Raw genomic sequence first — 14,522 nt, 5'->3', positions numbered from 1 at the left:
TTATTTGTGAGTAGGTAGTCAGGACCAACACCTCTACCTCCCTGTTCTCTCCGACCAGCTATCAGTTTTCCTACACATACGTCCTTTTGTCCATCCTCAGCATTTCTTTATACCTATCTTGGTTTCTTCCTGTTTTTATGTTTGTTTACTCATGTACATTACAAGCTAGGATCTGAATATGAGAGAGAACATGAAGTTTTGTCTTTCTGATTTTGGGTCACTCAGAATATTTATTATAATTTCTGATAATATTAATATAATACTTCTAGACCCATCCATTTTCCTGTAATTTCATTTTTAAATGACTAAAATTCCATTGTGTGTATGTATATTCAGTTGATGGGCACCTAAGCTGGTTCCTTTTCCTTGCTATTGTGGATGGTGTAGCAATATGCATGAATGTGCACGTATATCGTGGCCTTTGGGTATGTGCCCAGGAGCAGCACATTCTCTAAGCTTTGAACTCTGTGAATACCTTTGAGTCATGTGGATTAGAATGAATATGGCCTTTATTGGTGAGTGTCATCTGGAGCATGTAGAGGAAGATGAAGAACATAGAAACTTGAAAAGTAGCCTCATCCTATCTATTTCAAAGCTGTCAAGACAAAGTTTCCATCGTGCCCACTGCTTAAAGAGCTGAGGAGGATTCTTCATGGTTTTGTGGGAATATAAGCCACATGAGTGCAGCTGCCCTGGAGGCCAGAGGAGGGTGTTTCATCTCCTGGAGTAACAGGTATTGTGAGCTACTGCATGTGGGTGCTGGAAGCTGAATTTGGGCCCTCTAGAGAATTAGGAAATGAACTTGAAGTGTAACAGCTGAAAGCATATGTAGAATTTATTAACACACAGTGCATATCAGGTAGGACCAGAATGTTACTTACACCTCTGCAATTTCTGTGTACTGTCATATAAATGAAATACACTTGGCTATGTTTGGGCATAGACAAACTATTAATTTCCCCTATTTTAGGCAAAGTTTTCACATGATACAACATGTATATATCCTCACATTTTTGTTAAATATACTTAATTCTTCACTAAATTCAACCACAAGTATGTTTTAGAAATGTTTCCCCCCAGCACACTGTTCCCTTCAGTAGTACTCATCTCCTATTTTACTTTGGATAAAACAACACAACAAATAACTATGGCTCAGGTGTTGTTTTGTTTAAAGTAACATGGTTACATTCTTTACCACTTAGAATTCATATGAAATGTAGATGTGCACCAAGAAATTACATTCGACGTGTACTAACATTAGATGTTCACTAACCATCTGCATAGCTCACTGGTGCCATAAGGCAAGATGTCTAACTTGGGAGGTGGCTCATTAGGCAAGTGCTCATATGGTAACATTCTGTTTCACATTCTCTAACCAGCAGTAAAATAGACATTGAAAGACAAACTTTTTTGAAGCAAAACCAACATTGACATGTTGAGAGTTTTCTTCTGAGTTTCTGACAGAAGTCTCCACAGCCCATCTCATGTGACACAGGAACTGGAAGGGCTGTGGGGCTGGGCTCACAGGCTGTGGGGCTGGGCTCACAGGCTGTGGGGCTGGGCTCACAGCTTGGGCACATCCTGACTTATGCAGACCTTCCTCATGGAATCAGCCCTGATGCCTGGGACAGAAAAGAGAATATGCAAGCATGTGAAATAGATGGTAAGTGGAACAGTTAGGAGATTTCAGATGATTTTAAAAACTGTTTGCAAATGGGCTCTGCATATTAGTTTGGTGAGTGTACTCAGGCATTTCAATGAGAAGGCCTCCTCTGATGCAGTTCCAGGCAATGCACTGCATAGCTTGTTTTTAGTGTTTTGGGGACAGGGTTTCTCTGTGTAGTCCTGGCTGTCCTGAAACTCACTCTGTAGACCAGGCTGGCCTTGAACTCAGAGATTCTCCTGCTTCCTGAGTGCTGTGATTAAAGACATGCGCCACTGCACCTGACTGCATAGCTACATTTCAAATATACTCGGCAGTCCCTTAAGATTAGTATACATGGCCGGACAGTGGTGGCGCATGCCTTTAGTCCCAGCACTCGGGAGGCAGAGCCAGGTGGATCTCTGTGAGTTCGAGGCCAGCCTGGGCTACAGAGTGAGTTGCAGGAAAGGCGCAAAGCTACACAGAGAAACCCTGTCTCGAAAAGCAAAAAACAACGACAAAAAGACTAGCACACATAATACTACATGAAGTACCCAGAACTCATGGCTGCATATGAAATTAAACAACTTACTTGAAATTTAGATGTTCAATGAGCACATATCCATCTGTAGAAACAAAACTCACATTACTAACCTGAGATTTTTAGAGAAAATGTTTTAATATTGAAAAAAAAATTTCAGCATGAACTCACATTTGCCTTTGGAATTGCGACATATCACTAGGTTTTCTTCAGTGGTGTCGATAACTTCCAGCTGTTCTCCAGGAGTTATTGGCAGATCAAATATGCCATTTCGTGAATTACTGGAGCATGCCACTGCTCTGTTAATGACCACAATCTCTTTGCCATACTAAAATGAGAAATTACTACAGTGAGGGCATGCTTGCGTAGTTATTATAACAGAATTAATGAATGATACACTATCGTAACCTCAACATACAGGATGCTAGATACTGACAAAGTAAATGATGGGGTATTACAGTGAGAGTCCCTTAAAATAATAGTAAAATCCAAAACAAAACAATTGTCTAATGGGATTATATTTTAAAACTGTTTTCACATCCACTCACACATATCAGAACAAGTCCTGGTGGGTGTGAATATACCACACCTGATATGTTTAAACAGTAATAAAGCTACCTCCTAACTCAGGAGAGGAAACATTTGAACACAGCTGTAGAGTTAACTTTCCGTTTTAGAATGATGCTCCATCCTCACCTTTTCTGAGCACATGTACTTTAAAGTGGCGGCAGTTGGGTATATGGGGGAAATGCCCACTGTCTATGTATGGTGAAAGACAGGCATTTGTGAAAGAGCAATCTCTGGGAAATTCAGTTCCAGAACCCACAGGATTTCTTCCTGAGTACCTAAAGGTACTTCACCTTCTCATGCACTGACCAAGAAAACAAAAACTAGGATGTGTAGTTTGGTCCCTGGTGTTTACTTCAGCAGATTAGAATGACCTGTCTCACAAACCGCTGACATCTTTCCCTCTCTCCAGGCCATTTGGTTACTGTGAATCCTCAGTAGTTTCTTACAAACAAATCTTAGTAGACCACCTTCCTAGTCACACAGTTCTGAAGTCTCTATTGCCTTTAGGATGAGATCCACATTCTTTGGCTTGATATTCAGGGTCCTTTGCAAGCTGTCATTCCTTGTCCCTTATCTCTGTCCTTGGGCCAAGAAGCGCCAAGGTGCTTTGTTTGCCATCTTTCTAGGCCTTTAAACATGTGAGCGCTCTCTTCCTGCTTGCACTACTCAGAGTTGCCAACAACCTCTGATATCTTTGTGACTGCCACAAACAACTTACTGCTGTAACTGTACTAAATATATTCCTATTGCAGAATTTAGTAAACACACTGCCTTTTAAAAAGAAACTAGACTTGAGTGTTCCTTACCTTCATACCCTCAATTCCTGCCAACAGTGAGGTACACAGTATTTTTTTGAGCTGGATTGAAATGGCATATTTTTTTTTTTCTAAAGGTAATTGGAAGCCCATCTCAGGTAATTAGGGACAGACTCATATACATACAGAGGAGATGAGATTTCTGTCCCATTTGGGACTGACAGGGGCAAAGGAGAAGGCCTTGGTGGATGGATGTTAGGGGTCTTTTCATCCAGAGATGACTATGCTGTTCTTTTTGATCTAATCAAATAACATCCTAGTATGTGGGGATTTCAGGTAACAACTTCCTGAGATTTGGCCAAGCAGATGATATCAGCAGTTAAGGGATTTAGTCTTACTTTTAGTTCACTTTCAAAATAGTTTGGGATGTTGATGAAGTGTGAGGTAGTGGTTCTCTGCTGAGCACTTGGATGTGAAGATAATGATAATCTATGCCACCTAGAAGTTCACAATTTAGTATGATAAACTGTACCAGAAGTTAGTGTTTAGGTAAGCAGAAGAGCAATTTCTTTAATCAGAAGTTTGAGCAGGTCTTTCTGGAATGAGAAGATGTCTCAACTGAGTCTTGATAAGTGAACACACCAGATGGAGAAAGTAGCAGGGGCATGTCAGATATGGAGTAGATCAAGTAGGTGCCTGGAGGAAGGAGATGGAAGGTGAGGTAGAGGTACAAGCTCTTTTAGAAACAGAATTAGGAGCAGTTAGTTGCCAAAGCAGAAAGAGCAGAGACAGAATCTGAGGAGAGAAAACAAAGATTAGCTGCAGGCATGACTTGAGGAAACAAACATTTCTTTCTGGTAGAGCTCTGTCTCACAGAATCTGTCTCTCTTAATCCACTGTCTACCACTTGGATGCTTTTGAAAATGTTTCCTGAATCCAGAGGTCCTCACTTTAGCAGAAGATAAAATCAGGAAGGAGCAGTGGAGAACACTCCAGAGCTTCTTAATGAAGGGTGTGAGTGTGAGATGTTGCTACCTCATTCACTCAAATACAGCACATGATTTTACACTGGGAACTGAGATATGAAAGGGTCTCTTTCTGATCAGTATTGAACAAATGTGCTGAGGGACTGAGATTTGAAGAGAGCCTTCAACAACATTTGAGAAGCTTTACCAGATGGAGTAGCGTGTACAAAGGCATGCCAGTATAGGAATGTATCAGATCGTTTCTTTTTCTCAGTTTGTTGTCTCAGCTACTCTAATGGAGCTTCAAGAGTGGAAGGTTCTAGTTGTCAGTAGTGTTAGTATTCTGTTAATTATCACTTTCAGAAGAGAACATACCTGAAATCTTTCTCTGAAAAGTTTTTCTTCTTTTTCCATTCTATTCTTTTCTAAATTGAGCTTCTTAGCTCTGAAGAAATTTCTAGGAGAAAAACTGGCAAGAAATAACATGGGAAAGGTTAAATGTGGCATAACAAAAGTCCTAAATTTGTGAGCCTCTGAAGTCACCATCTCAGAATAAACTCAGGTATAATTTTATATTACATATATTTCATTTATATATACACATCCCTCTACTAGAGCAGATTTTTCATAACTACTGAAAAAGGTAATACCAATTATTTTTCTGTTTTATACATATATATAATATGTATTTGTGGTTTTTTTTCCCAGTACTGGCTGAAGATCAAATCCAGAGCCTCATATATACTAAATAAGCATTCTACCTCTGAGCTATATCTCTAAGAATATTTTTGATATCAAGCAAGCATGAAATAAAATCAACTTGATATAGAGAATGTTGAGTGCAGGAGGAGCAGTGAGATAAGAGAAATAACATGTTTTATAGAATAGTAGGTGTATTAGGTACTTTTCTTTTTTTTATTACAATGAGAAAACACAATGACTAAGGCACGTTATAGGAGGGACTATTTATTTGGGCTTATGATTCCTGGGGGATTGGAGTCCATCACAGCAGGGAACTGACAGACGCAGTGGCTGGAGCAGCAAGCAGAGAACAAACTAGAAATGACATGTCTTTAAACTCTCAAAGCCCACCCCCAAGTGACACACTTCCTTGAGCAAAACTATATCTCTTAAATGTACCCAAAGAGTGCCACCAACTAGAACCAGGTATTCAAGTGCCTGAGACTATGGGGGGCATTTGTCATAAACATCACATTAAGGTAACTGGTTTTGACATTTAACTATAGATTTTTATATGCTTTCAATATATAGAAACAAGTTCTTGGGTGATGGATTGTACCCTTGAACTATGAGCTAAAATAAATCCTTTTCCGTCTTAAGTTGACTTAGGAGGATATTTTATCACAGAATCAGGAAAAGTAAGAACTACGTGGACGGCAAGATGCAGCAAACATGGGTGAAACGTGAAGCACATCAAATGCACTAATCTGTCCCCAAAGCTGCCTGAGACCCCTCCCTGCCTCCTGCTTTATAAATGGAGTCTGCTTCCCCTTTTTAGCAGTGTCAGCGAGGGGCATCTTCTATATTGTGGTATCATTTCCGTGCTTCTACTCCCAGCCCCATTCTTGCAGATCAGTAGCCGGATACCCTACTTGGTAGGGGCTACAAATGCACTTGACAGTTTGAGACTCACATCTCTGAATAAGTCCCCATCACACTGTATATACCTTCCACTGTAAATGACCATCCAACTTAGATTGTATTCAGTTCTACTCTGCTTCTGTCTTGCTACAGAAATGGAAAGGTCTGAACTGGCTTTGGGTACATGTGTGATAAAGAAAACCATGTTCCCAAGTGAACTTTCAGGAGAGAATACCCTAATTATCATTTTATACTTACCCGTAACTGGGCACACACATGATTAAAATCAGGTGCATTATGGGATTGGACATGCACAGGCGACACATGATCATATGACACAATCTAAGAGAACCATGCCTGTGAGTAAATGGCCTCTGCTCTCCTGGATCCCATAGGAAGAATCCTCAGACAATAACCTGGGGCCCCTGAGATCTGCTGCTCTCTTAGAGTGTAGTCTGACCTGTTCTAGCTCTGTGAATAAAGTTTCCCCAATACTTCGCAGTGTGTGTTTTTTCTTTCTTGCATAAAAAGACAAAAATCTGGAAATTTCCATCTCAGACCCTGACTACTGGCAACAATACCATTTCCTTGCCTATTCTTGTAAGGAAAAAAATCCATCTGCATCCCTGTTACAGGAATTTCTTTCTGAAATTAATCACTGTACTCCTGTTTCAGTGAGTCTGCACTAACTTACAGCAAAGTGCTAGTTCCTGGCATCATACACAGGTGATTGACTATTCCCTCAATACAGTGTCCATTTGGATCATGCATGCCTTTATATTTGAATACTCACCCAACCTTTGTAAGTGATTGGTAGAATAAGCTGTCAGTTAACTAATACAGAAAACACTTTGTACTTACTGGTAAAATAAGCTGTTCCAGAAACCATTATAAAAGAATCCCAGAAATTGATGACTGTTCTTCATAAACAATGGTAGCCTCTATTGCATTTTCAAACTGAAAAAACTACTGGAAATTGTTTCCCAAAAGATGGATTTATATGGATGCCAGATAAAACTGTTGGACAAAAGGTCAGAAGCCTTCCTGACATTGGACTTCTTGGATTTCTCATTTGCAGTGCTATGCAAACAAGCATGATGTATACGTAAAAAAAAAAAGTCAGCTTTCTAGTGTGACTACCTCTCTCCAAATTCAGAAAAAAATAAACTTGAAGGAGGGGGTGCCTTTGCCACCCTGGGCTGTTTCAATTTTCTGTGGACAACTGTCCGACTTGGAGATACCCTAGGAAAACCATTGGTTTCCTGATATAGGCAAATCGTTCACTGTTTACTAAGGATTTCCCCAAGAAGTTTTGTCCCCCATCCTACCTCATTCACAGTAACTGGGAAGAGGAGAACATGCTCTTTCTCTCCAAGCAGCCAGTCCAGTCATAATCACATGAATGGAGGTCGACTCCCGAGCTGAGAACATTACCATTACATTCTAACACTGTCCTCATAACTAAACTGACATTTTAGCAATGTCAGTCTTAATTGGTATCTAAGCTCTATCCTTCTGGAAGAATGCTGCTATAGTCGAAAAGACGAGAAGTCTGGAAGGCCTGCCTTGTTTCTCAGCAGTGGAGAGGAGGCTAAGACTGAATGTAGGCAACTGTGTGTTCATACCTTTGTCTCTTTTAACCCTCCCAGGTGTACTATGAGACAAGTGTTGCTAGTTCTCAGTTGCAGACAAGGATCCTGAAAATCTGATTTAAGGACTTGCCTAGGGTTAGACAGCAGGTAAGAAGTGGAAACAGCCACAGTGAAGTTGTGAGCTTCCTTGTCTTCTTACCTTTTGGATCCTTCACTGTTTTTTCCCCCCTTTTTCCACTTTGATGTCAAAAACTTAAGTTTCCAAGTTTTCAATTTATCTTCATCTCTGAGGAGAAAGATGTTTTGATCAAATAAATTAAGATTGAACTAGTAAACATTTACGGGATCACCAACGCTTTCTAGGTCGATGACCAAAATACTTGAAAACATCACCTGTAAAATTTGCTTCCATATTCACAGCAAGGCTGCACAGTGAGTATCCTGGCTTTACAGGCTACACCTCTAGAGCAGCTATCAGCTCCACTGTTGTGATTTCATTTACAAAAACCAATGGCAGGCCACACTGGCCCACAGGCCTGAAACTGCTGACCTCTCATCATAGGGGCCCAAATTTGAAAGCACACACCAGATCAGTCAGCTTGTAATCATACCTACTTCCTTTCTGAGCCTCACAATTTTGTCTCTAAAGTGTAAATCCTACTAAGTAAACTTGCAATTCACCAATGGCTAAGAATGCACCTTATCCAATAACTGAGGGAAGTGGATGCAGAGATCCTCAGCCAGGCCCCAGGTGGAGCTCCAGGAGTCCAATTGTCGAGAAAGAGGAGGGACTGTAAGAGCGTGAATTGTTGAGACCAAGATTGGAAAAGCACAGGGACAAATAGCCAAACGAATGGAAGCACATGAATTATGAACCAAAGGCTGTGGAGCCCCCAAGCTGGAGCAGGCCCTCTGGATAAGTGAGACAACTGAATAGCTTGAACTGTTTGGGAGGCACCCAGGCAGTGGGACCTGGCCATGTCCTTAGTGCATGAGCTGGCTGTTTGGAACCTTGGGCTTACACAGGGACACCTTGCTCAGCCTGGAAGGAGGTGTCAGGACCTGCCTGTACTGAATCCACCAAGTTTAAATGAATCCCCAGGGGAGTCTTGGTCCTGGAGGAGATGGGAATGGAGGGGAGGGGTTGGGGGAAAAGTGGGGGTGGAGACGGGAGGGGGGAGGACAGGGGGATCCATGCTGATGTGTAAAATTAAAATACAAATATAATAAATAACAACAAAAATGGCTAAAGATGCACCTCACTCTGGTAGGAATGGCTAACATCAACAAAAATTAATGCTTATGGGAGGGCACATTAGCATAACTATTATAGAAGTAAGTACAGAGGTTTCTAAAAAATTAAAAATAAAATTATCACATAGCCCAGGTCTAGGGCACATGCCCAAAGGACTTTCTTCTACTACACTGATGTTTCCACATCTCTCATTGCTGTAGTCTCCACAACAACAAGGAATTGGAACCAGCCTAGCCATCTATCAATGGATGAATGGATAATGAAGGTGTGGCACAGGGACTGGGGGACAGCTAAGTAGTTAAGAGCATGTGCAGGTATTACACAGAACCCAAGTGCAATTCCCAGCTCAAAACTACTTGGAATTCTAGCTCCAGGGGATCCAGCATCTCTGAACTCCGAGGGCACCTGCCCACACCCACACACAGACACACCCACACAATCAAAAATAATTCTTTTCTAAAATGTGCTACCTAGATACAATGGAATTTCACCTGTAAATAAAAATGAAAATTGTGGGGAAATGATAGATCTGGGAAGTGTAAATATTAAATGAGGTGACAAAACCTTATGTTCTTTCATGTGGATCCCAGTTTGTGATGTTTACATGTTTGTATGTAAAAAAAAAAGTATGCATGGAAAAGTAAGTATTGTAGAATGGTTGGAAACATTTTACGCACCTACCTTTTAGATTTTTGTTACTCAGTTTACTTAAGATAACTCACTCAGTTTTCAGACCGACTGCCTGCTCCTCCTCCGGCCATTCTTAGTTATCCAAGAAGTAAAAGGGATGATGGCAGAGCTAGACAACTTGTCATGGAGACAGAAGAGCTGGCACTGTCGAATGTAGGTGTGTGTGACTCCAGAGGCCATAGTCTCTCACCATACTACTACTTCAAAGTATCTCTTCCCTAAGTTAGTGTGGTGCCCTTCATTCAGATGAGCAAAATTTAAAAAAAGAAAGAAGATCCTCTTCTACCAACCAGCCAGATGCCTATAGTGTTGACATGTCTAAATATTTCAGTAACTGCTCTGGGAAGACTAAAAGACACATGTCTGAGAAATTTCATATTTTTATAGACATTATATTATGATTCCCTTCAGAGTATGCAGTGCTGAGGACTGAACTCAGGGCTTGTACATGCAAGGCAAGCACACTGTCACTTAACTGTATCTCAAACCTTGAACTATGTGGCCCAGGTAGGTCTTGAACTTGCTATTCCTCTGCCTTGACCTCCCTAGAGGCTGGGATTACAGGCCTCTGCTACCAAGACCACTTTTCCTTCAGATTCTGGTCACAGGGACCATCAGGAGATGAAGGATTAAGTACTGAAGCTGCCAACTGAGAAGGCTCTTACAAGGCAATTGGGACTTTCTGGAAATATCCCACTTCTCTCCCTTTTCATCATCTCTTACCATTAGAGCCTGGAAAAAGGCTCTAGAGATCACTTCTTTTCTGACTGCTGCATGCTCATTGTCTCTGCTCAGCTCACAGAAGCTGGGACTGTGACAAAGTCCAACTGGATCTGCTACAAGCAATGCACGATACCAGGCACAGAATGGGGCTTAGTGTGAGCTGTGTGTGAATTGTTTAAAAGGAGCTACACCATAAGTACAAAAAGGGAATGGGCTGGGCAAACACCCACTTCAAAGTTATTTTCTATACTAAAACAATATATCCCAAGTCTTTGAAGGTTTTGGAACAGGAGAAAGGAAGAACAACTAGAAAATAAAGCTACTTTCACACAGCAATATGATAGAAACAACCACAGAAGAGAATAGAGAGCCTGGAAACCGACTGTCAGGTACTGAGACATTTGTGACAAAATGGCATTGAAAATTGATGGGAAAATAAGAGAACATTCGATAAATCATGCAAGGAACATTTATCTATATAGAAGAAAACTGGCTACCACTTCATCATCAACATAAAATTCCATTTATAAGATACTTGATGCTCCTTGGTGGTCTAATGGTTAGGATTCAGCACTCTTAACTACCAAGGCCCGGGTTCAATTCTAGGTCAGGGAAGCCTTTCTTCTTCATGGCAATGGTGGCACATGCCTTTAATCCCAGCCCTTGAGAAGCAGAGGCAGGGGGATTCAAGTTCAAGGTCAGCCTGTGTGGTGGAATAATCCTCTTGTATACTGTAAACATTTGTCACTCAAATTGGTTTAATAAAACACTGATTGGCCAGTAGCCAGGCAGGAAATGTAGGAAGGGCAGCCAAACTGAGAATGCTGGAAAGGAAAAAGTGAGGAGTTGCAGAAGAAGCAAGATGAGAATGTAGTACTGAGAAAAGGTACTGAACCACATGGCTAAACATAGATAAGAATTATGAGTTAATTTAAGTGTAAGCTAGTCAGTAATAAGCCTGAGCTACCAGCCAAGTATTTATAATTAATATTCTCTGAGTGGTTATTAAGAAATTGGTGGGTGGGGCAGAAACATCTGTTTCCATATGGCATTCCAATGTGTGGCTGAAATTTCCATATAAAACCTGACAAAGCTTTAAAAAGGATTCTAAACACAAAAATGGAGTCAAACTCAGCTTCTTGGTAACTGTTTTTTCTTGGGTGGGCTCTATTTGCTAGCAGCAAGCAGAGGTGTGGCTCCTTTAAGAGACAACTTCCTGGCTCAGTGTTACTGGCAAAAACTATGCAGCTCTTTTAAGAGGACCTGCTACCAAACACTTAAATGGGGTTTATAAGCAGCGGGTAGTGCACTACTTGGTGGCAGCATGGACCTGAAAACTCCCCAGAGTTGGTGCATTAAATGTGGCTACCACTGGTACCTCTTAAATGAAGCTAGGCACTCAGAACCAAGGAATGGAGCAGAGCCAGCTGCCAAAACCACTGCTTTGGTCCTAGCCACACCTGCTTAGGAGTTTAAAGACTCATGTGGTCAGAAAAAGAGATATACAGTAAAGACAGATTCAGAAAAAGAAAAAAAAAAAAAAACCTCTAAATGATTCACAGTACTTAAAAGATACATAGGCTTGGGAAAGAAAAGAGAAGATATAGACAGTCATAAAAAAATAAAATAATAAAGTTTTAAAATACTAAAGTAAGGTCCTTTAAAAGGAAATAAATACTTTTAAAAAGCCACATAAGGGGGGAAAATATACAGAGAATCTGGATACTGTATGTTATTGTGCTGTCTTTAATATTTTTTAGCAGCTAATAAACAAATGATAACTGCTGAGAGACATTTGATTATAAAAACTGCTGGATTAAACCAACCTATATATTAAAAAAATGTCTTGACTTCCAAAATTTAAGTCAAGGGGTAGGTTGCTTTGGGAAAGAGGTTATGATTTTGTTTCCACAGAAAATGAGAGGCTATGGATTCATTCTGGGTTAAGGAAAATCAGGTTTGATCAAGTATGACCCTCCTGAAATCCTAACTACAGACATGGGAAAATAACCCTAGAGTAACAGTAAGACATGTAACATACATTTTATCTGCTCAGACGTAAAATGAAAAATAGTCTTTGACTGGCTTATATACAATGCACAGTTTATATTTGTATTAATACATACATGTATGTTACCTTTAAAAGTTTATATATTTTCAGAGCAAGGAACCAGACACCAATGAAAACGATGGCCCAGATGATCCAGCATCCAAAACAGCTTCAAGGCCACTGAACAAGATGATCCAGCTCCACAAAATATTACAGCCAAGACTTAACAATTATCCTAAATTTTCTCAGGTAATCCCAAAAAGATTACCAGCCTCCCCAATCAACAGGAAGTAATCTAGAGAACTATGCCCACATTCCCCCCAAATAAATTATGGTGATTTGTCATTGTTTAGGGGAGTTGGTTACAAGTTGTTATGGATAATGGTCAAGAAAAAAACTAAACAAAGGAGCTTAGACTCAGGGATCTTGTTCTGGAAAAAAAGTTGGGATATAGAAATGATAGGATTAAATGGTAGATTATAAAATCTACTTTAATCCAAAAACAACTATTAATCTTACATATTTTATATTAGTATGAATTTTAGTTTATTGATACTAAAGTTAATTTTGTTATACTGTATGTATATTTCTACTCTTGTTTAGTGTATTATGTTTATGCAGCTCATTTAAAAATGTAATATATAATTAAGAAATATAGATTAATAGTCATCTATAAAAGCAAACTTACAGTCATGTTAGGTATGTTTTCAAGATCATACAGCGATATATTTCAGATAGATAGGCAATCTTCAAACACCTACAGAATATGGCATTTAAAATGTTTTAAGAACTTAGACTTTTCTCGATAGTGAGACATGTCTGCTCCTGGCAGCACCAATCTACCTCAGAGAAGATGATGGGCATGAAAGAAACTCCATATGGAATTTACTTTCTTTGTGGCAAAAGTTAGCCACTGAGCAAGAAACTGCCATTGCCTTGACTACTGACAGTATGCTGTCTAAATTGGACAAGCAGGACACACACAAAAAAAGGTGACTGCTGAACTTTGCCAAGACAAGGTAGGGACAGTCCTTCAAAATTCTCTGCTTCTGAGGAAAGTCTGTTAGATATGCTAGGCCTGTAAGCCAAAGATAGATGCCCCGACATTGCAGAGAAACTTTGGGTGACTGTCCAGGCAGACTGATGTCCCTGTCATTAGATAACATTTCACGTTTCTGGAGTCTTTGATGGAGTTGAAGACTAAATAGTTGTGATTATAGTTTTCCTTAGTTGTAATAAAAAGTAAATTAGAAAACTTTAGACTCACTAAGATGAGATAGATAATTATTTTCTCTAATTTTGTCAAATGTAAATGGATTAGATAGTGTTACTGTAATTCTTAATAACTGCTTTTGTTGTATATAGTCTTACTCTGGTAAAGTTAAAACCTTCCTTTTTAATTAGACAAAAGGGGGGAATGCTGTGGAATAATCCTCTTGTACACTAAAGATTTGTCACTCAAATTGGTTTTAAAAAGCACTGGTTGGCCAGTAGCCCGGCAGGAAGTTAGGTGGGGTGGTCAAACTGAGATTGCTGGGAAGGAGGAGGTTAGAGTGAGGAGCTGTCAGCCAGACACAGAGGAAGATGATAAGGTCCCACTGAAAAAGATACAATACCATGTGACTAAACATAGATGAGAATTATGGGTTACATGACTTTGGGCTATATGGTCCAAGGGAGGCGGTGCTTCCTGCTATTGCACATGACCTCTTATAAGGAGCTGGAGAAGGGTCACAGGCCCTACTCCGTGTTCCTACCTATGAGGTAGATTCACTCCCAGTCAGATCAGAGGACGACTTCTGGTATCTACTCCCTTCTGTAATTGTGAGTGTATTTCCTCAATTTATGTCTTAATTCTGTTACCCTCTCCAAAAAGAATTATGGGTTAATTTAAGTATAAGCCTGAGCTACCAGCCGATCATTTATAATTAATATAAGCCTCTGAGTGGTTATTTGGAAATTGGAGGGAGGGACAGAAATGTCCATTTACAAACCTGGTCTATAGAGCAAGTCCCAGAAACTTTGTCTTGAAAAATAAAAAGGAAAAAAAAATCAGTTCAGGTGGGCCTAAGGATTAAGTTTAAAAGGCAAAATTGTAACTTTTAGAAGAGAGTATAGGAGAATGTCATATGAGTTA

At 40.0% G+C, this 14,522-nt stretch overlaps 1 protein-coding gene across 1 annotated transcript in view; it reads right to left on the bottom strand.

Annotated features, from left to right (window-relative positions):
• Positions 1 to 2,230: 2,230 nt before the first annotated feature.
• The window catches only part of Fyb2 (FYN binding protein 2), a 73,308-nt gene continuing 61,016 nt past the window's right edge, over positions 2,231 to 14,522 (bottom strand). The window contains exons 16-19 of the mRNA XM_036178582.1: positions 7,867 to 7,953; positions 4,849 to 4,942; positions 2,355 to 2,511; positions 2,231 to 2,268 (exon numbers count right to left, since the gene is read on the bottom strand). Of these exons, the coding sequence (XP_036034475.1) occupies positions 2,231 to 2,268; positions 2,355 to 2,511; positions 4,849 to 4,942; positions 7,867 to 7,953 (376 nt within the window). The remainder of the gene's footprint in view (positions 2,269 to 2,354; positions 2,512 to 4,848; positions 4,943 to 7,866; positions 7,954 to 14,522) is intronic.

The sequence above is a fragment of the Onychomys torridus genome, chromosome 2 (genome assembly GCF_903995425.1).
Source record: "Onychomys torridus chromosome 2, mOncTor1.1, whole genome shotgun sequence".
NCBI lineage: Eukaryota > Metazoa > Chordata > Mammalia > Rodentia > Cricetidae > Onychomys > Onychomys torridus.
This window is presented reverse-complemented; position numbering and strand designations above follow the sequence as displayed.